The sequence below is a fragment of the Fusarium redolens genome (assembly GCF_020744475.1).
Source record: "Fusarium redolens strain MPI-CAGE-AT-0023 chromosome Unknown BKA55scaffold_2, whole genome shotgun sequence".
NCBI lineage: Eukaryota > Fungi > Ascomycota > Sordariomycetes > Hypocreales > Nectriaceae > Fusarium > Fusarium redolens.
The window spans coordinates 1,253,448-1,273,457 of record NW_025763665.1 but is presented as its reverse complement, the minus strand read 5'-3'; the positions used below and the strand labels follow the sequence as shown (position 1 = coordinate 1,273,457).

General features: G+C 48.2%; 8 protein-coding genes and 1 non-coding gene across 9 annotated transcripts; 3 read left to right on the top strand and 6 right to left on the bottom strand.

The window, feature by feature from the left end:
• Positions 1-17: 17 nt before the first annotated feature.
• BKA55DRAFT_633545 (uncharacterized protein) lies at positions 18-2,661 on the bottom strand. Its single transcript, XM_046196978.1, has 2 exons — positions 2,121-2,661; positions 18-2,068 (listed from the first exon to the last, which is right to left on the bottom strand). The coding sequence occupies exons 1-2, from the start codon at positions 2,285-2,287 to the stop codon at positions 286-288; spliced, it is 1,950 nt and encodes a 649-aa protein (XP_046054881.1). The 5' UTR covers positions 2,288-2,661; the 3' UTR covers positions 18-285.
• Positions 2,662-2,773: 112 nt separating this feature from the next.
• On the top strand, positions 2,774-3,608 carry BKA55DRAFT_711536 (uncharacterized protein; the record flags this gene model as incomplete). The annotated part of the gene is made up of 2 exons (XM_046200803.1): positions 2,774-2,954; positions 3,007-3,608. The coding sequence occupies 2 exons, from the start codon at positions 2,774-2,776 to the stop codon at positions 3,492-3,494; spliced, it is 669 nt and encodes a 222-aa protein (XP_046054880.1). The 3' UTR covers positions 3,495-3,608.
• A 113-nt stretch (positions 3,609-3,721) lies between these two features.
• Positions 3,722-5,477, bottom strand: BKA55DRAFT_499515 (uncharacterized protein; the record flags this gene model as incomplete). Its single annotated transcript, XM_046186660.1, has 2 exons — positions 3,722-5,235; positions 5,288-5,477. 2 exons carry the CDS (start codon positions 5,475-5,477, stop codon positions 3,722-3,724), a joined length of 1,704 nt encoding a protein of 567 aa, XP_046054879.1.
• Positions 5,478-5,854: 377 nt separating this feature from the next.
• BKA55DRAFT_t37 lies at positions 5,855-5,958 on the bottom strand. The gene has a single exon. It is a non-coding gene; the product is annotated as a tRNA-Leu (tRNA).
• Positions 5,959-6,911: 953 nt separating this feature from the next.
• Positions 6,912-7,856, top strand: BKA55DRAFT_684323 (uncharacterized protein; the record flags this gene model as incomplete). Its single annotated transcript, XM_046198625.1, has 1 exon — positions 6,912-7,856. One exon carries the CDS (start codon positions 6,912-6,914, stop codon positions 7,854-7,856), a length of 945 nt encoding a protein of 314 aa, XP_046054878.1.
• Positions 7,857-8,304: 448 nt separating this feature from the next.
• BKA55DRAFT_589547 (major facilitator superfamily domain-containing protein) lies at positions 8,305-10,121 on the bottom strand (the record flags this gene model as incomplete). The annotated part of the gene is made up of 4 exons (XM_046194953.1): positions 8,305-9,086; positions 9,146-9,710; positions 9,768-9,841; positions 9,968-10,121. 4 exons carry the CDS (start codon positions 10,119-10,121, stop codon positions 8,305-8,307), a joined length of 1,575 nt encoding a protein of 524 aa, XP_046054877.1.
• A 5,954-nt stretch (positions 10,122-16,075) lies between these two features.
• Positions 16,076-16,297, top strand: BKA55DRAFT_500162 (uncharacterized protein; the record flags this gene model as incomplete). The annotated part of the gene is made up of 1 exon (XM_046186727.1): positions 16,076-16,297. The coding sequence occupies one exon, from the start codon at positions 16,076-16,078 to the stop codon at positions 16,295-16,297; it is 222 nt and encodes a 73-aa protein (XP_046054876.1).
• Positions 16,298-16,967: 670 nt separating this feature from the next.
• Positions 16,968-18,065, bottom strand: BKA55DRAFT_589535 (uncharacterized protein; the record flags this gene model as incomplete). The annotated part of the gene is made up of 5 exons (XM_046194950.1): positions 16,968-17,267; positions 17,323-17,540; positions 17,602-17,814; positions 17,870-17,896; positions 17,954-18,065. 5 exons carry the CDS (start codon positions 18,063-18,065, stop codon positions 16,968-16,970), a joined length of 870 nt encoding a protein of 289 aa, XP_046054875.1.
• Positions 18,066-18,695: 630 nt separating this feature from the next.
• BKA55DRAFT_162739 (uncharacterized protein) lies at positions 18,696-19,336 on the bottom strand. Its single transcript, XM_046184985.1, has 2 exons — positions 18,923-19,336; positions 18,696-18,865 (listed from the first exon to the last, which is right to left on the bottom strand). The coding sequence occupies exon 1, from the start codon at positions 19,199-19,201 to the stop codon at positions 19,043-19,045; it is 159 nt and encodes a 52-aa protein (XP_046054874.1). The 5' UTR covers positions 19,202-19,336; the 3' UTR covers positions 18,696-18,865; positions 18,923-19,042.
• Positions 19,337-20,010: the final 674 nt, after the last annotated feature.

The window sequence follows — 20,010 nt, the reverse complement described above, 5'->3', positions numbered from 1 at the left end:
AATACACGAAAGGTTCTTATCATACGAAGTGTCCAGCAACTTAACACTAACAGCTCTTTCTCCTTTCTACCAATACGCCGACGATACTGACTAAATGGTCAAGGATATGTATGAACCAGGTATATGATTAATGAAAAGGTCAGCATCGAACATGAACAAATGTTGAAATAGTTTGAGTTCTATCGAGGCTATCACAATCGATCAAAATTTGAAAGACCCCTCAATCAGCCCAGTACTTCGTTGCTTGAGTCGCAAAACACTCGCTTCTATTTCTAGGCCAGCACTTTACCTTGGTTGCTCAGGAAGTGGCCGAGGTCCTACGATCTGTCTTCGACCAGCTCCAATACCCACTGACCCCTTATTCTGGCTATCACCACCTGTATAGCCAGCCCATTGACCAACGTCCCATCGACCACCAATGCCACCGCCGATTCCGTCTACACCCTCATTAGAGCGCACCGCCGCAGCAGTCTCTTTCTGTGCCTCTTCCCACTCGCGCTGCCGTTGCCGTTCCATCTCCATCTCTCGTTCCAGAAGTGATTTGGAGGCCCATCCACCAGCCTTAGTCTTATTCTGGCTTTGTGCACGACGCTGGTCTTCGGCATCGCGCTCAGCTGTGGCGCCTAGTTCGCGCGAGTAAGTTGCCTGGGCTGCAGGTGGTGAAGGAGCTGGGTTCCTTGATAGAAAGCGGTCGGTACGACTGGGGGCGGCGGGTGTAGGCTTCGGGGAGTATGTGGCGGGATCTGGGAGGGGCCGGCTGCTCGTGTTCGGTGACTTGGCCTGGGGAAGGGCAGTCGGGTCAGGTAAGGGGCGAGGTGACCTCGAGGGTAAGACAGGGGCATTATTAGTTTGAAGGGGTTCTCTGTTGAAAGGAGACCGAGTCCTCAGAACTTCTCGTTCGTCTTTAGACCACGAGTCAGAACGTGTTGGAGGACTGGACACCAGCTTGGGCTTTGGTTTAGGGGTTGGCTTTGTCTCGATGCCTCCAGGACGTTGAGCTCTCTCTTGACGCTCTCGCTCATACTCGGCTTCTCGTTGTCGAGCGAGCTCTAACTCTTGCTCCAACTGCTTCACACGGTTCTTGTAGTCATCCTCCGAAGCGCCGTCTTGTTGTGATGCTCCCTGGTCGGCTCGATACTGACTCAGAAATTGCCCTGTCAGCTTGGAATCACTACGACTCTTCACGCTTTTTCGTTCTGCGGCAAGTCGGGCTTCGGCTTCTTCCTCCTCCTTACGCCGCTTCTCCTCTGTCAGTTTCCATTCTCGTTCCTCCTCCTCCCATCTTCGCTTCTCCTCCTCAGCAGCCTGCCGCTCCTTTTCTCGGAGTTGTTCGGTCTCCTGCTCCCATCTAAGCTCCTCCTCAACCCGGGCGCGATCCTCCTCTTCTTCCGCTTCACGGCGAGCGCGCTCTTCCTCCTCCTTTCGACGGCGCTCTTTCTCGGCGAGAGTTGGCACGCGGGGACCAGCATTGGTGATCTGTCGCCTTCCACCAAACGATATACCGAGGTTGCCTTGGCTGGCGCCCCCTAAGTAACCATACTGTGCAATATTCCAAGCCGGTGCAGTAGTACCTTCGTGCTCCTTTTTGCTCCAGCTGCTAACGGCGCCAGGAGATTCGGGCCCATTCTTCGGGGTAGGACTCTTGGTAGGACTCCACCGCCCAGAGCCAGAATCACCCGTTCGATGTGGTAGAGCAGCAGAGCGTCCGAAAGCGGGCGACTTGTTACTCGTAATGGATGCGCCCCTGTCGCGTGTCCCAGTAGGCGTCCATGAACCTGTTCCTTGTGGAGTAACCGTTTCAGGTCGGTTTTTGGGTCCAATCGATGTGGGAAAGTTATGAGGATTAGCAGCATGGGCCGCTCTACTGAATGCGCCGATACACTGCAGAACTTGCGCTGGGTCCTTCTGCTCAAAAAGATCGACAGTAAGGAATGTATCGTGTTGGTGGAGGTTCAATGGTGGAGATTGGCAGGCACGGAGAAAGAGCGAGATGTTTTCCATCTGTACGAAAGGCATGGCTGATTGCTTGAACCGAACTCCAGGAGGTGGTAGGGCGAGGTTGGCGAGTCTGGGTTGTGTAAGTCCCGCATTCATGATCGCTAAGCTTAGAGGTGACTTACTTGCATAGAGCAACTCCATCTTTGAGTCCTTCGAGGAGATCGGACGAAGGAAGACTCTCTCCTAGAATAACTTCGATCCATGAGCGAGCTTCGTTCGCAGCGGCTGGGGTATATTTCTCAAGGCGCATCTTGCGCAAGTCTTTATCCAGCGACGACACGGACGCCATGATGACGGTTCGCCGTTAGGTTCTCGAAATAGCAATTGAATCACTCTGAGGAACAAGGAATTGGATTTATATCTCGACTGGTACGAGTTGAGGTTCAAGGGTCTGCACTGGTAAGCGACGTGGAGAGTAAGGTCCTGTCGCAAAAGTCGCACTTCTTACACGGAGGGAGGGAGGGAGGGGAAAGGGTATCGATTCGCAATATAAAAAAAATGAAGCTGTCTCCAAGTGATTGTCTCGAAGATCAACTTTCAGGGTAGAAATCAAGTGTTGATTGAGAAGAATAGGAAGAAAGAATAAGATGGTCCCGGGTATCCGAGGTAGGTAGAGGTAGGCAGGTATCCAAGGAATTAGTAGCTTGAATTCAAGCAGGCAAGATTGGGCGGCATGCACCCAACACCAACATTCAGCCCACCATGAAATGACGTGGACTGGGAGTTATGAGGTGGCTGGGGTGCGGTGGCTGGTGCATCATGAAAGTGGCTGTGTATGTGTCATGGATTCAAGACTTCACCAGAACATTTGCGCCTCCCCATATTCTTTGGTGACATTCAAAGTCACAAATTGAAACAAAAGAAGCCCATGGCCACAAATCAGATTGGGCCTGTTGCGCGGGCCTGGTACAAGTGGAAAGCTCTCCGCTTGCCGTGGCGCAAGCGCTTCCTCATGGGTTTGTTCTTAATCTTCCCTCTACCACTCTCCTCCCACTTACATACCGCCAGGTTACGACCTTCAGGGTAATACATACTGGGAATTTCGACTCACGAGAGGCGCTGAGAGTAACGAGCGCTGGCGAAGAATTGTTAAGTACTCGCGATCAACACACTACTCCTCCGTAAAGGTCAGCCCGCAATGGCACCAATGGCTACGCCATACGCGAGAGGAACCTCCAAGTATCGAGGAACAACACAGCGATGTCCTACGTCGGTTGAGGATGCAGAAACTTGCTGCTGAGGCGGATGCTCGTTGGGAGGCCAAACCGCGAGTTATGGAGGCACCACGGGCTGCGCCGGCACCGTTGCTTTCACCGGCGAAGGCTAGTCCTTTACAACAAGACGCCATGAGTGGTGAGCAGACTGATACGGGCGCAAAGGAGACCAAAGAAGAGACTGAAAAGAACGATGACCCATGGGCCAGGGCCAAGGCTAGAGCACCAGGCGAGACATGGCAACCAACTTCTTGGAGTCCAACAGCAGCCAAGAAACGTTGAGTAACAGAGCTTCAGTTAAGCACTGACTCAACTGGCCCAGCAAGCCATAATTGCCATACCAAATGTAGCAACAATGTACAAGAGCCACGGAAAGAGACGAAACAGATTCAACGGCAAAATATTGGGGTATCATCATTCATTACGGCATTATGTCCATGCACTGGGTAGTCTATAATGTGTACATTCCCACCAGAAAACCAATAAGAATTATCATCCCATTAACCGCCTCATGACTCCGCTTCATGAGAAGCTTTTAGAACTTCCAATAACATCCGAATTCTTTCACCTGAATTAGTCAGGATCTCTTGCGCAAGAGCATCGGTTTCATCACCCTTAGCCTTCCCAGTACGCCGCTTCTTTGCTTTTGCTTCTCGGGCTTGGATGCCCTTCTCAACAGCCTCTTCAAACTCTTCAGAATAAATCATTAGATCGCATGCCCAAAGAAGTTGTATAGCATCTTCAACGACTAGGGATAATTTCGCGTTGTCTTCCAGAGCCACGGTATTCGCCGGATGAGGGACAAAACACTGTTCTAACATTGGCAAGGTCAAACTTCCCTCTGCGTCACCTTCTGGGTCAACCTTTGAAGGATCTTTGTACGATGATGGTAGTAGCAAATCGAATAATTCCTTGGTGATGGTAATATGTGCTTCAGACAGAAGGGGATTTGGTCTTTGGCACGCAAAAAGAGTAAACATAGAAAGTGGGAGAAGTTTGAGGGAGGCGGTATACTCCTCATATAAACGATGGAGCTCGGAAGGTTTTCGAAGTGACCATGTCACCGCAGAAAGTAACCTGAACAGACGAAGGCGTATGTCAACAGACTCGACCAACCCTTGCGAGTGCACACCTGCTGTTCCGAGTTTTCGCATGTCCTTGGGCTTTTGAGGTGTGGGTGGTTCAGAAACTCCCGAAGAGATTGATTCATCATCAAAGTAGTCACCAAATTTGTCGTTTTCCAGGTCCAGCACTTGCTCCCGCTTTCGTTTCTTAGACGCCTTGCTCGGGCCTCTGGGCTCCTTATCAAAAACCTCACGGAAGGCAGACGACGATATCTCGCCTCCGTCGGCAAATATAGCCTTGACAAATCCTTTAGCTCCGGTTTGTCGCCCGGTTTGTTGCTCCATATACATGACAATGATAGATTCATTGCGCGCTGTTCGGGGTAGTTCGCTCTCTGGCCCATTGGCTGATTGCGCCTCCTTGTCGCATCGCTCGCGCTCGTTCCAGTCGGCCTCCAAGACATCCAACATTAACTCTAGCCAGGCTTTCCAGTATTGCCATCGCTTCGGATATAACGTGCTGCAGTTGAAAGCCCAACCAATGGTCGACCAAAAGTCTTGTCCACGGTTCCATATGCTACTGTCGTTGGCAAGTTTGCCTCGAAGCCGTTCGTCGTCACCATTTGATTCCGTATCTGATATGTCACTATCATTTCCCTGTCCATATTGATCCCAGCGGCGACCTGAGCGTGGTGTAGAGCTGAATTGGAAGGCTGTTCTGAAATCGGCATTGATGGGACCGGCAACTAGAAGAATACTGCGCAAATAGTCGAGAGCCTGCGAGGCAACATCAAGCTGGTCTTTCTTCTCCGCACGAGTAGTGTGGAGAGGATGAATAACAAGAGTATTCAATAGAGCGAGATGACTTGGAGGAGGGACAAGGACGTGCTTCTTCGAAGGGGTGTGCTTGGATATACCAGAGCCGGCAATGCTGTTGAGGAGATTGATCGCGGAGCCATCTATTGAGATGTGAGTATAAGTTACCATTAGGAGGAGTGAGCGCCAGCATACACAGTTGTTCTTCGAGTAAAATCTGGCAATGCGCCTTCAAGTCGCGGGGCAGTTGTCGCGCATCACGATAGGGACATGGGTTCTCATGAACGGGGCTACTGGCAGCAGTGGATTTATCAAGCGTAGCATCATGCGCCGTCACAAAAGATGACGGCGACGACAGACTGGAAGAAGACGAGGCTGTTGCCATTTCGTGTTTCGAGTACAAGACATTCGTGAGTTTATAAGTAATGATTAGTGAGGCATGGGGAAGGGAACGAGATGAGACGGTTGAGAAGGAAGCAATAATCAATTTACACGGGTTCCATTGAGATCGCGAAGCGCGACAAGCGCGTGTGCTATCAGAGGAACCTGCCGATTTGGAGGGGCGGTATCTGAACTCAAAAGGTAGTGGAGAATTCGCACTGGGTTGGCCAGTGACGCCATTGTCTGGGACGAAGAACCATTACTTATAATTCATAACCACCCATCTTTGTCTGCGTGCTCTATCTAATAAGGCATGATGAATATGACGCGACCAAAAATCAAACCTCTTGTTATTCAAGTTGAGATTGAGAAAAAGAAAGCTGACAAGACTGGGATTCGAACCCAGGCCCCTTTCGAGACTGCGAATCGTTACTAGTTCGAATAGAACCTGAACACAGCGCCTTAGACCGCTCGGCCATCTTGCCTCAATGCGCTATTATTCAAGCAACTGTCAATTACCACCTTGAGCTACGCCTGAGATGAGCCTGGTAGAATCACCAAGATTTATTGAATATTCCGATATCACCGCAAACTTATTAAAGGTCGCAAAAGCACTAGAGAAAAAGAAAACGCTTTTCTCGTATACAGTTTAGGCATTATCTGGAGATACGAAACTCTAAAAGGTTATCAGAATAATAAACGCCTGTTGAAGGTTTTGCGTAGTAGGTCATGCCTAGTAGTTCTTCGAGTGTCAATACGCCTTTGCTCAACGCACGAGATAGCGTCGTGCAATTAGAGAAGTGACATCAACCTGGATATCCGGTCTATGGAACACCAGATATTTATATATGCTTTAATACATGCCCCTTTTGCTGGTACTACTCTACGTGTCTCAAAATGTTCTTAACTGTAATTGCTCTCAGGAATAGAATCCGAAACCTCATGATGAATGAGGCTGCCATAAGAGTACAAATAATAATACCCTCAAACGGAGAAGAACAGGGTTTTCTCATTAAACCCTCGTGCTTAAGCTCTATTGTGTATAAATGCACGGAAAGAAGAGTTTGCTGTTTAAACATAAAGTACTCATGATTAACCTTCTCATGTGCATTGGCAACATACAACAAATAGAGTATACTCCCAAAAACTTTAATCTACATCTTTATTCATATAAATTAGACGTGTAAGCTTCTAATTAATCTTTTTCTTATACTGAGCTCTTGTAAGGACGCACCATATCGCAATACCCTTGCAGTTATACAGCTGTGCTCCAAACAACACGATGGGTTATCTTCATGGCCGAGTTGGCCTGTCAAGCGCGCCAACGCCCATATCAGATCCAATACTTCTCTTCTCATGCTTGCTGTTGTTTTCAGTAGGGTATACAAAGTGGCTAGCCACCCGGGCATCCCTCCCAAACCCTTTACTTACCGCCACGATGCCTGAGCTGCAAGAAGACAAGGACATGCTTGAGGAACTAGAAGACGATGCACTGTCTCCCTTTCAATTTACGGATGACTATTTCTCGGACAACATAGCAGATGAAGATGGTTCGGCCCGCGAGCCAGCAAGAACCGGTAAAAGACTACAGAATAAAAGGTCTGCTGCGAAGAAGGCAGCTCGAAAAGAGAAAATGGAAGCCATAGAGGAGGAACGACGAATCCTAGGACCCCTGCACAAGTCTTTGAAAAAGGCCTGCAAACAATATGACAAGAAAGAGAGGCAGATTCGACTAGGAGCCAAGGTAACCCTTGCAGATATCGACATGGAAACATTCGCAGGTGCAGTTGTGTCACTTAAGGGAAAATGCCAAGCCAACTGTCTAGCTGCTACCTCGTGTCGAGACGAGGGCCTTAATGTTTTGGCCCTGTGGGCCGATGGGTCAATTACAAATATTGCCAACGGCGGCGCTGCAGTTGTTTTCATGGACAAGTCTTTGGGAAGGGAAGAAACTATCTGGAAAGAAATAGGCTGGCAAGTGAAAGGACACAACGCTCATATCGGAGATGTCGAAGCCATGGCCATCGCCGGGGCCCTTGAAACAGCTATATTCATTGTTTCGCAACAATCGACTTCTAGGATACGCAAAGTTGCCATATTCTCTGACTCGACAGAGGCTATTTCGCGGTGTTCCGAGATTTGGTACTTCCCAATACCACCTCTCGACTCGTTAGTTCGACGACGATCACATGAATTGGCGCGATTGGGAGTGGCTTTGTCTCTCATTTGGGTTCCAGCTCATAGTGGTGTCGAGGGAAACTACCGAGCCCATGCTATCGCAAAGAGTATGGGGAAGCTCGATTGTCCGGACTTGTGCCAAAGCACCGTGTCTATACCTCGATCTATGGATGATGTTGTGGACTTTGGCTTTCACCGTGAGTAATCTATCCCTCCAAAGGATACTCTGCCCGAAGAGGGTTTTCATCAGGACTTTTGCCAGGGCTTCCGGTGCTTTGGGAAATGGCTAGGTGGGAAAGGGATAAATTGGGCTATGCACATGGCTATGTTTCCTCAGCCGAGTTATCAGTGTATCACCTCAGGAACTTCGATATTTCTTACATGTGCCGATTTATATTGCGGTAAGAGAACCGGGGAAGTCATTAATAATTCAGCACCATTCGAAGAGTAAGATTCAAACACTGCAGGAAATGAATAGTGAAACAATCCCCTATCTTATCAAACATCAACTTCCGGAACTCTTTGGTCTTTCTTCTCCATAGACCTGCTTGGCCGAGAGCATGCTCAGTCTCAAATTCTGGGTCGAGGCTCTTTGCCTTAACACAGACGAGTGACACGAAGAGAGCAATGCATGCGAGTAAAGTCAGTACCAGTCAAACGGTTCGAAGGCCCTTGATGTATCCATCGATGGCAGTGTACTTCATGAGCTGCATGCTAGAGGGAGACACCTTGAGGATCTGAACTAACGCTGACGCATCTTTAGCCCATTCATTAGCTTTGGAAGCAAACTCTGTGCTCTTCTCAAGCTGCTTACGAAACTCGTTCTGAAAGGTGACGCCGCCGACAGCAACACCGATACCTTGACCTAAAGATCGACAGAAAGCATAAAAGCTGGCGGCGAATGGTAAATCGGAATTGGAAGCTGAAGCTTGAGAAGCAAATGCTTGAGCTGAATAGAGGATACCGAGACCAAGACCCCCAGTAAAGTAGATGAGTACCCATCTGAATTTTTCAGTACCCTTCTCAAGCAACATCATCAGGCCCATAACAACAGGTACAAGAACCCATCCGGCCCATATGAAGGGCCTGTATGTCCCCGTCTTGGCAATCAAGAGTCCAACCACGACAGCAGCGGGCGCCACTGTCCCAGTAAACGGCATGACAGCAACACCCGCAGTGATAGGTGATGATCCCCTGACCTCGTGGTATAATGGAACATAGCAAAGAATACACCATACCGTTATGCCGTGGATGACCGTAGCAAAGTATGCAGAGAGAGTCGCAAGGGAGGTAAACAGACTAGGTCGTAGGAGAGGGTCACATGTGGAGTATTTTCTGCAGAATTTGATGTGAAAACCAAACGCAACGAGTCCGAGAATACCGAATATAAGAGGGATAACAGCCCTAGGGCTGCTCCAATCATGCATGATGCTACCTGTAAATGCTGATCAGCAAATAGTCACATAGTTGACTGTGTCAGTACGGGCAACTTACCCCAGTTCAAAGGGATCAAAAAACTTGCCAAAGAGCCAACAAAGATGATGGTTCCGATCCAATCGAATTCTTTGATCTTGGTGTTGACTGACGCAACCCCCTTTCGCTTAATGCGAATTGTGACAGGAATAGCAATGTAGGCAACACCACAGAATGGTAAATTGATCCAGAACAGCCAGGGCCAAGAAACTTCTACGAGAGCACCACCGATCAAGGTACCAAGAATGCTTCCAATAGCCCAGTTGAGGGAGATAAGGCCGAACCATTTACCTCTCTCCCTAAGGCTCACAAGGTCTGTAGCGATAACGTATGTCAAAGCAAGGATGCCACCAGAGCCAAGGCCCTGAAGTGTTCGACCACCAAGTAGCACGGCAATGTCTTTTGCCAGAGCAGCCATGATGCTGCCACCCGCAAAGGCAGTGAGAGAAGCGAGCAGTGCAGGCCGACGGCCAAATATATGAGATAGGGAGGCAACAGGGGGTTGAACGACGGTCGAAGCGAGGAGGAAACTGGTGCCGCACCAAAAGGCTTCGGTAGCCGCAACACCAATATCTTCTGCAACTGTCTTTGAACGTTTGATGTTAGCAAGGACCCATGTTAGTGCTGCATATCATGAACTCACAGGTAACGCAACGCAAATAATGGTCGAGTCAAGAGCGATGATAAATGTGACAAGACACAATGTACCGAAAGCGCCTTAGAAGCGCCATCCCCGACTTGAACTTGCAGCTAATTCCTCCAGTTCCTTGTGTCGAAGCGACGAGGGGCCTGAAGAAGAAGAAGAAGGATTGCAGATCGTATTCGCTCTTTCATTCTGTGTACAAGATCCTGATTCTGCCTCAATTACGTTCATAGCACAGACAGCTGGTATGAGGTCGGCAGGGAGAAACTCGTCTTGTTGGCGTGAAGAATCTGCTGTCCTGTTATCGAGTTTTAGATGACCCGGAGGGCCATTATCATCTCCATTATCAGCCATTTTACGGAACCAAAGAAACGTGGTCACGATTCGTAGACTTTGTTCAGGGGTGGACAAGAAACAAAGACTAATTGTATTTCATCCAGTAGTCAGAAGATGATACACAAGAATCAACCCATCTAATAACAACACCAAACCACAAGCGTAGACGTATTTCACCGCTGACTTCAGGCTCACCAACTTCTCGTCAGCCAGCCTTATAGCCCATACTACATACAGTGGGCGTGCAAAAGTTCCGACACATTCCGGATCCACCCCAACTACCTCGATCTCATACTGCCATTTCGGATTGCAATTGCATGGGCAATAATTCTTCAATTTAGATAATATATATATCAATCTGTAGAGACTTAAAAGGAGATTCCAGAAATATAGTTTAATACTTGGTATAATAGCCATTTGCGTTGTAACAGGCGTTCAACCGGTCGGGCATCGATTTTATCACGTTTTTGACCACTTCATCTTCGACCTCCGACCAAAGCTCCTCTGCAGCTTCAATCAGCCGGGCCAAAGCTGCTGCAGACTTTGGATAAGCAGCAATTTCAGGATATCTATCGCATATCCTCTTCTTCAGGACTTTCCATAGATTTTCAATGGGGTTGAGATCAGGGCTGTATGGCGGCCAGTCAGCAAGAAAGACTCCTGTTCTTCTTGCCCAGGGCAGCAGCCAATTCTGAACTTTCCGGCATTTATATGTACGGGCGTTGTCGTGCTGAAAAGTCTCTCCTTCCTCGACCAGTCCGGGAAGATAAGACTGTAAACAGGATAGAATAATCCTTCCTGTTACGCCTCCCCTCTCAGACTCAGGATCGCCGGCAAGAGGGACGATCCTAGACGGCTTATCATAGTGAATTGCACCAAAGAACATCTGAGAATGTCTGGCAGGCCGTCTACAGGGCTGCACCTTATCTTGATGGAGTCTCTCACCCTGTGGTGTTGTCAAAAGAAGCTTCTGAAATAGAAGGGGCTAGACTTACAGCAGAGTAAAATGACCACTTGGTATAGTCACCGTCTGTACGGTCGATAGAGACCTCATCAGAAAACCACCAGCTATACCAAAAAGACTCATCTTCATGACGATATTTTTCACAGAAAGCTTTTCTCAATTGAGCACTTTCTTCGCTGAGAAACGGGCGTCGAAGTGCAAGCTTGTGTTGTATCTTCTGATTGATAAGCCAGCGACGAATTGTGCTTCTTTTGCAGTTCAAACAGGTGCAATCAATTATTTCTTGGTATGAGATAAAAGCGTTTCTTCCAATGAGTATTTTGATATGATTTTTATCTATATCTGATAGTCGTGATGGCCTTCCAGAGCGAGGTAAATCTTTTGCTGATTGTTGGTGACGGTACCGTCGAATGACTCCATAGATCGCGTGCCGACTTAGCCCCTCACTGTCTGCGATATCCTGCACGCGAACACCTGATTCGTACATCGTCACAAACCTCGTTCTTTTGCAAGGAGAATGATGTGTTTTTTGCCGTATTCGAGGCATCTTTTCCTATAGAAATAACGCGATGAAGTTGTGGTGTTGATGTTGATGTTTAATTGAAAGCGGGGTCCGGACCTCGGATGTGTCGGAACTTTTGCACGGGACTGTATGCACGAACAACCAACACTTTCAACCTAAGGCTACTTAGAGGTTCTAAATCTCGAGTCCAACAAGCGAGGAGCCACAAGTTACTGTCTTAGGAGCACTCCATTGATTTTCACAAGGATCCAGCGATTTGGCGACCTCCACTTCAGCTCAGCCCATGGAAGAACTAGTGATTGTTAGCAAATGTTAGAGCTCCGGCCATGTTTGATTGAGCCTCATCGGGTGTCTCAACAATGGAGGCGGCCGCCTCTTTGCCCCATCGGCGCCATCCCGCCGCTAATAGAAGCCATTGACGGGTATAAGGCTTTAATAAACAGTCAGAAGTGCTGGCATTCGAAGCTCTTGATATTGCCATGCGACTGAGATAGTTGAATGTATCTGGCCCTCTGAAGAAAGAGCACAACGATCCCTCGTCAGATGGAACACGTTACGTCTAACTATGGGTCTGACCTTTGAATCATGTTTCCTTATCGGATCTGGTTCGGGCCCGAACTTGGTCTGACATGTCAGCCCTACAGTTTCCAACGCTCTGGATCTATCATTATGCTAATCCATAAACAATTCTATCGTTCCCTTCATCTCTATCGTGGGACTTGTATTCTCAGCTCTCGGCGAGCCCGTTAGTCCTCGTTGCTTTGCATTTGTCTCACAGCGTCAGGGATCGATGTAGTTTGGGAATGGTCGAATATAAGCGGTATTCTTTACTGAGAAGTTGTTTGTTCATTAAACCTCTTTGTCAGACCATTCAAGTAAGTAAGTCCGCTTACCTATTGAAGCTGCGCATATATATCTAGGACCAGGATGTTAGCACTGCTTGTGACGTCCCTGATGTTAGATTACCAGACCTGGCATTGATAACACTAGTAACCAATGGCTCAAGAACTGCATATAAAAGCGCAAACTATTATTAAAACGGGAGTCTGGCGACCCCGATATGGAGATCGTGTAAGCCAATGGCCACAGTAACATAAAATCACACAAGCATATCGTTATTAGCCAGGCTTATAAGAAATAATTTACGAGGCTTCCTTTTTCCCTTCTTTCACGTTTACAGTGTCTACTGTGCGCCTGGTACAGACCATCAGACGTGCCACTGTCAATCTATCGTCAAAACCTAATGAGTTCTTAGCTACGCAATAATACCCCTATCTTATGAAAGTTTGTGAGAGTCTAAAACTTGAGAAGGACATCCTTTAGAAAGAATGAACTAAAAAGGTTCATTTCATCAACGACACCGTGGGATACTTGAACTGGTATTCTCTATGCATTTCTAGAATTCACCAGTGTCCCCCTAGCCGCGCGTGTATCCTCGATACAACCAACCGTCGACCAACATCATGTATGTGTCATATACCGCATCGGGCACTCGTCTGGCGCGGCCAAGAAATGTTCTTCAGAATCAGGCTGAACAAAAAAGTCGACCATGGGGCTATGTGCCACATTCGAACCACGAATATGGCAGATAGACGAATCATCAACAAGTGTACCGTCGTGTGACCTCCGTAATGTCTGTTCCTCGCCCAAAAAGACCAATAATCTGCGGCTCACGGGCCGTACCGCTCCCTCAAGAAAGATACAAAAAAGTACTTGCTCGAGACTTCCCGTGCGTGATAAACATGCATTGGGAGATGCAGGTTCTCTTTTTCTTGTTATTGGGCGATGAACACGTCGAGCATCGTGAGGGTGCTGGTCGGGTAACAAGAGATGGCAATGACTCCCTTTCTGGCTTCACCGGCTCGAGATTCGCAGATAGCCGGCCGTTCCAAGGGACCATCCTCCCATGAAAGTGAGGCTGAGTTCATTGAGATACAAAACAGATTGGTATTGATATTCACCGCTCATTGTCCTGTTGAAGGCTTCTCGTGTCTAGAGGCTGATTATTTGCTGATTTTGATGATGGAAAAAGGCGTCCACAGGATGGCCTCAGCGGGGCTGTATTCATGATGGATGGATGGGTGGGTAGACAGCATAGCTGGCAATTCATCTTTCCAATCTCAACTGTCGTGTCAAAACTCTCTGCTCACCGTAAGATTCATAATGCTGCCCGAAACTCAAGAGAGGAGGGCGATTCACGGCTACCTGTCTGATGAAACGAAAACCCAACATGTTTTCTCAAAACCCTCGCCGTTTGCCTTCTGGACACGAAAGCTGTTGGGGGTCAAGTTCGGAGGTTCAGGTGTTTCGCGAACTTCTGGAGCAACGGAAATAAGGACGTCGACAGGATTGCCTTGGTCTTGTCAAATTCGCTAGTAGTCCTTGCTAGGGGTCCCTTCCATAGTCAAGTTCAATGGCTAACGATGCCATTGTTGGAAAGGAGGAGATCCTTTGCTAGCGAGTCCCCTGTTTTCACAGGTGCGGGCATTATCTCGACGTGGTCTTGCCTGAAACTTTGACTTTGTGATGGGTCACCTTGAAGTCAAAGTGTGAATTGTTTTTGGGTCTCTTCAAAGAACCATTCTCTGTAACCTACTGGTCAGGAGATAATGCCTAGTACCTACCTACCTAAGGAGAGCCCCAGGCATAATGGCTCTTCGGGTGTAGCCAAATTATGGATACCTTCCAGAATGAGCATCCACTTTCAGTGCATCAGCATTACTGTAGAGCACATTTTCGATACCTTCAGATAGACTCGTAGGAGGAAGCTCGTCCAGACTCTGGCTGTAGCATGTAGCTTATCTTCCTTTCAATAGAAATGGGCAATAGGACGTCCAGGTCACAACACTGCGCATCCAATGCTCATCCAGCCTATTCTTCTTCAACTTTGAAAGCCATTTTTGATCATAAGAGTTGTCAGCATGGCTTGAGCAAGCATGCTCGTAGGCTGAATACTGCTGCGCTTCAGACACGGGAAATGGTGGAGATTGGGTGGAATTCCTGCGATTCCATCATTGGTGGTTCCAAGTTACTCCAAATTCCCACTGGGGCAGCGTGGAGGTTCTGAGCGCTGCGGCTGCACTATTCAGATTGTCCGAGCCATAGATGCCGTAAATAAGACCCGACCGTCAACCCCTGGCCCGAAGTTATAGGCAGTCCCTTGACGACAGTTCCGCGTATAAGGAGACCAACAAACTTCTCCTGCCGGGCCTGAACAAAGCATTCATTCTTGCACTTGCTGTGTTCATCTTTGTTGCGATACAGACCAGCTCGTCCTTTTGACACTGCCAAATGGGATGAGCGTGTCCCCATCAAAACGCACTCTGGTGCGGTGTCTCCTTCAACACCTTTGATGCCCAACAAGCAATCGGTTTGGAGAACCCCCTCGTCTTCTGCTGTCCATGCAGCACCATAAACCTTTCGAAATGTCTGCAGGCAACGAAAAAAAATGTTCATTTGGATTTACCGCAAGTGCGGGAATCTGAAGTCAAGCCAAGCAGCAACCAGAGCATAATGGCGACTGAATGATCCGGGTTACAGGCTCGTTCGTCAGTTATCTGCGAGTCGCATTGTTGCAAAAGGACATGGGTCTGTTGTCTGAGCATATCCGACAACATCGAATGATAAATGGGAAGCAACCAAATTTTAGATGAACTTCCGATTAATGTTGTCTTTGTTAATCGTCGTTTTGAGGATATACACATGGTTAATGTCCAGATCAGCGTCAGCGTGAATGGCAGTGACCTCGAACTGCCTAAGAAAGGCGGTCTAGGATTACGCAGGACTGTCAGGGCGCTTTACCGAATCGAATCGAAAGGAACCGCCTGCAAGGCTGGGAACTTCAACTAATGGATAGCTGTTTCGCCAGAGTGTATTGGGTTCCGGAAGCGTTGTTGTATGATCTGTTGGCTCTGACGCGGTTGCACAGTTCTATCAACTATCGCCAAGGATACTGGCAGGCTCTTTTAACTTTGGTGTCGCCAACGAGACACTAGTTAGGACAACTGCGAATTGCCAATGAACGACAATGGGGGAAAGTCTTGTTTGATGAATACTCGAGTTTCTGCCAGCCATTGTTATTGGTGTCTTGGGCCGGGGCCCTCAGGCAACCAGCCACCCGTTGCCGTTTTCATGAAAAGCAGAAATGGGTTGCAGTATCCATGCTCATTGTCGGAAATACCTTCAACTCCGAAACAGGTCAATGCATGCGGGCGTTCATCAGGTATCTAATCTACCTGCCTATCAATGCCATTCAACTCAACTATCATGGTTTGACTCGGTTCTGCGCTATTGATCTACACAGACTGAGTAAAGGGCCACGCTACTCCACAGCCAGACCCCAGGATTATCGGGTACAACCACATTGACATCAAGATGTTTTCAGATATGGGGTTTCTGTGGCGACGAGACCGTGCTTACACTCGCAGAGTACCAAGATCGCCCCAAGGCACTTGACCCCGTCCGTTGCACTAAGACCGGTTGAACATGCAGTGGCTCTTCAAAGATGACCTCGTCCAAGTTCTCGACGTCGGCGGCTCTATTGCGTCTTGGTACCAAGGCAGCGGCCAAAGACTGCACTTCACCGCCTTGTCTCGCCCCGTTCCCAGCAGAACCATGTCAGTTGTCGTTCAGGTACTCTTTAATTTCGAACTGAGTACAAACAACCTCAAGCGCGTTCGTGTTTCGCGCGACAGAGGGAAGTTCTGAGGAAGCCATGGATTGGCTGTGTCTTGATTTATGGTAGTAGGATGCTTTGGTAACGAATGAACTCCTCGACACAATGTTAAACTAGGTCGATCATGGTTTCGCATTCTACTAACCTAAGGTCTGTTTTCCGGGATCCATAGGTAGTCCTAGGTCGTAGATTCTGCCAGGAGGTAATAAAAGAAGGCGCCTTGTTGTTTCTAAAAGGTACCTTCAACTTCCATGTTCCCCTTGTACCTATTCCAGAGCCGCATCGGAAGGATAGTTTGCCGTGCCCACCTGGTGTTGCCTCCTTTTCCTCTCCAAGCATTCACACCTTACAGCCCTATTTCAAACAAAGTCATGTGTTTATCTCTCATGCTACGCGACGAGTCTCGCTTCTGTTTCTATCTATCATTGTTGTTTTTTCTTATTCGTCCTTTAGAAGGCCAGTTCGCTGTCTTACTGTAACCTCCCTACACGAACTGGCAGCCATGGTTCTCGCACATCTACCTCATCGACATCGGTGCTAACAGAGGAAATTCTCGGAGAATGCGATTCTACAAACGATTGTCCAATAAATATTCACGGCCTTGCACACGACACATCAGGTCGTTGTGATACAGTGCAGTCTCAACTTCTGCTCGCCTTCCAATGTCCCCCAGTCTCCGGTCCATCCGTCCCCTTCACGATATCAACCACCTCGAAGAAGGGTGGCCATCAATCCGGCATAGGCGAGACAGGTGAGCAAAACTTTCTCAAATCCCAAAATCAGTCCCTGGCTCAGCCAGCCAAACGCGATCACAAACACGAGATACACAACTACTTCACCCACTGTTGATCGGACATTCAGGGACTGAATCGCGGCTGGGGCGCAAGCAAACACAGCAATAATGGAGCTGAAAAGGGTGGTGGTTATAAATCGTATGACCCCTTCGTTATAGTGAATCTGAAGATTATCACCAACCTCTTCTTCGGCTGAGACGAACGGTGTCTAGGGCCTGTCAGTACATACCACTTTTCGGATGGCACAGGGGAGTGGTACTTACCAGGAGTGCTCTGCCGACCTTTGTGAAGGCGGCAAGACAGATGAGCTGATCCATTCTGTCTGGTTGAGCGAGCGTTACCCAGTCGTTCATCGGCGCGTCAAGGTAGTTACCGCCCCCGCCCTTTAACATATCTCTGAAGCAAGGCAAAAGGTGTCTCAAGAAATAGTTGCCTGGCTTGTCAAGTGCGAGTACCTGGCTTGTTTGAAGTAGCAGCTGTACTGAGAGTGAGTGTGTCAGCTTGCAGTCGAGCAAGTGGATAGTAATTGTCTTTTGTCTTACAATATTTTAGGCATTCTTCCACGAGCTTTTCGTTCAAGTTCGCAGCTTCTTCACCCAATTCGGATGCTTTTTCAGCCTCGGCATTGAGAGCTACCATGCGTTCCGCTTGAAGCATAATACAGCGCGAGGTTATGTTTGTCAATCGGGGCGCTACCATGTGCCTTTTGTCTTGTTGTATCTGTTGACACATGCGGACCCAACCCCTTTGCCAACCTGAGCATCACCTCTCAGCGCATACTAACAATCACAGGATATATATGCAACATACCCCAGCTTCCTGCTTGGCGTTCGAGATCTGGGCCAAAGGTCAGATGGCTGCCGTACTTCAGCGATCTTATTCAAGGTCTCATACCTATTCCAGGTCTTATGCTTGGTGCATTGGCTTCATCGCTCCGTGGTGGCTCACTGGGTGGCTCTTGTGTGAAGTTGCCACCAGTTACGTTTATCTGGCGAGGTGGAGACATTTTGGCGGTGCGATCGAACAATTCACTTGGTTTCAACTTGCGCAATGGCTCTCCTGTCAAGCTTGGTGAGATCAATCGACGAGGAATACCAGAACCTTTTATCTTCGATGGGTTCACACATCATTGCACGCTGACGACAGGACACACAACCTTGTGGTGCTTTTGGGCATACAATGAGGCTCGTTTCTACCACTACCAGTTCCGCCTCGACCTCCATTATACAACAACATAACACACCGCAACTGCAGCTGCCTTCTTTTCTATGCGAAGTTGTTGGTCGAGTCAGGCGCAAGATTGTCGCTGCAGGTCGATGGGCTGTGCTAAGCAAAAGCAAATCACAGCACGTACATAATCGGCGCTGTCAGCCAGGATCTGTCGGATCGAGCCCAATCATAACGGCCCACCAACACCCACCCGTTCTCTGAATGTATCAGGTTAGTTACTGGCCCCTGGCCTAAGTGACAACAAACCAAACCCCGTTTCGTATAGATGATCCACGTCATTGTGCAACAATCGCGCTTATTTAAGCGCGTTGAATTACCTATATCGAAACAATGGGCTTCAGGCTTTATCACCAGCAAGACAATGTGTTGGTAATTTGATCCTCCAGAATGTTCAATGTTTCGGTGTTCCAATAAGTGTTTATTGTCCTAATCTAAATAATGTAAATTTACCAAATGAATCGAAAGTGTATCCCAAAATTAAAGTGCCGGTGCTATGTGAATAACCACAACTTTTGAATTTGTTCTCACAGCCACAAAGTCCTTTGCTGCAATCTTTGACAAACATGAAGCTTCGAACTGGGAGATTACAGTCAGACTGGTTTCAGAATGCGGCCTTGGGAAATCTGTGCGCACCTTTACAGTTCACGGCCTTTCATTTTGCCTTGAATAATGTATGGGGTTCTTCGCGATCATCCGTACCTCAATACCCAAGGGGAGGTTTTGTGTGCTGATTTGGTGGATTTGGTTGCAAAATCAGGCCTTGGACTTGGCTTCGTCGGATGCCGCGGCTTTCTCGTTCTTGGACTGACTTTTTGGTATAATAGCAGTCTCCTTGGGGCCCTTGGGCTCGAGTTCTTTAGGGATGTTGACAGTCAAGGCGTCCACAGGACCAGGACTCTTTGATGGGGCCATTTGTGGATATGGAGCTGGGTTATGGAGAGAGAGCGAAGTGTGTTAATCCGATGGGTACTGACTTTGATAAACAATAACTTGGCTTGCTACTCTATGCCCTTATTATACTTGTCATGCTAAAGCTTCTAAGAGCAGGACGCCTCCTGATATCTCGCTAAGTTATCTTTCTAGCCCCGTCGTGTAAGAAAAAGCAAGTCTTGGAAATGATAGAGGGCATGGTCAGGACAAGGTTGGAAAACTAGTGCTCGATGGCCATCAGCAAGACTCGAATCCATGTAGTATGCGCTTTGACCTGAACCATGTCGAGATTATCAACGACGGCTGCCGAACGTTCAACCTGCCGCCAATTCGTCAGATAATACCACTTGACAGGCTCTTGTCTTACTCTGAGTACATGAGTTTGGCGATCATGCGTTTCAAGTCTAATAAGAGGACAGATCAGCACCAGGAAAGCTCAGCACTATTTTTAGCGGCTCGCTTCTATCTTGGATCATCTGTAACGGAAATTCACAGCCAGTAGAGATGTCTGTTCTTCAATGGCTCGACAGTTGCTAGGTATGCATCTCTTTCTCACTTGTCAGCAGTCGAAACGACTATGAAAGAGGCAGCTTTGGGCATATGGCAAATGATCCCCCCCGTAACTGGTTCTTGTCTGCCTAGAAGCCGCACGGAAGAAGGCCAAACTTGCTCGTCGTCATATTGAGTGTAAGGAGGAACCTTAGACATCCGGGATGAAGTACCCAGTCTCCGCCGCTAAGTACGCCACACTGGACACTGCTGCCAGGGCCAATACTCCTCTTCAGCCTTGG

Bases quoted from the DNA above. Each gene is read 5' to 3' on its own strand.
- BKA55DRAFT_633545 (XM_046196978.1), bottom strand. From the start codon at position 2,287: ATGGCGTCCGTGTCGTCGCTGGATAAAGACTTGCGCAAGATGCGCCTT. The intron at 2,069-2,120 runs GTAAGTCACCTC...TACACAACCCAG, and splicing joins GATGGAGTTGCTCTATGCAA to ACTCGCCAACCTCGCCCTAC.
- BKA55DRAFT_162739 (XM_046184985.1), bottom strand. From the start codon at position 19,201: ATGGCCCCATCAAAGAGTCCTGGTCCTGTGGACGCCTTGACTGTCAAC.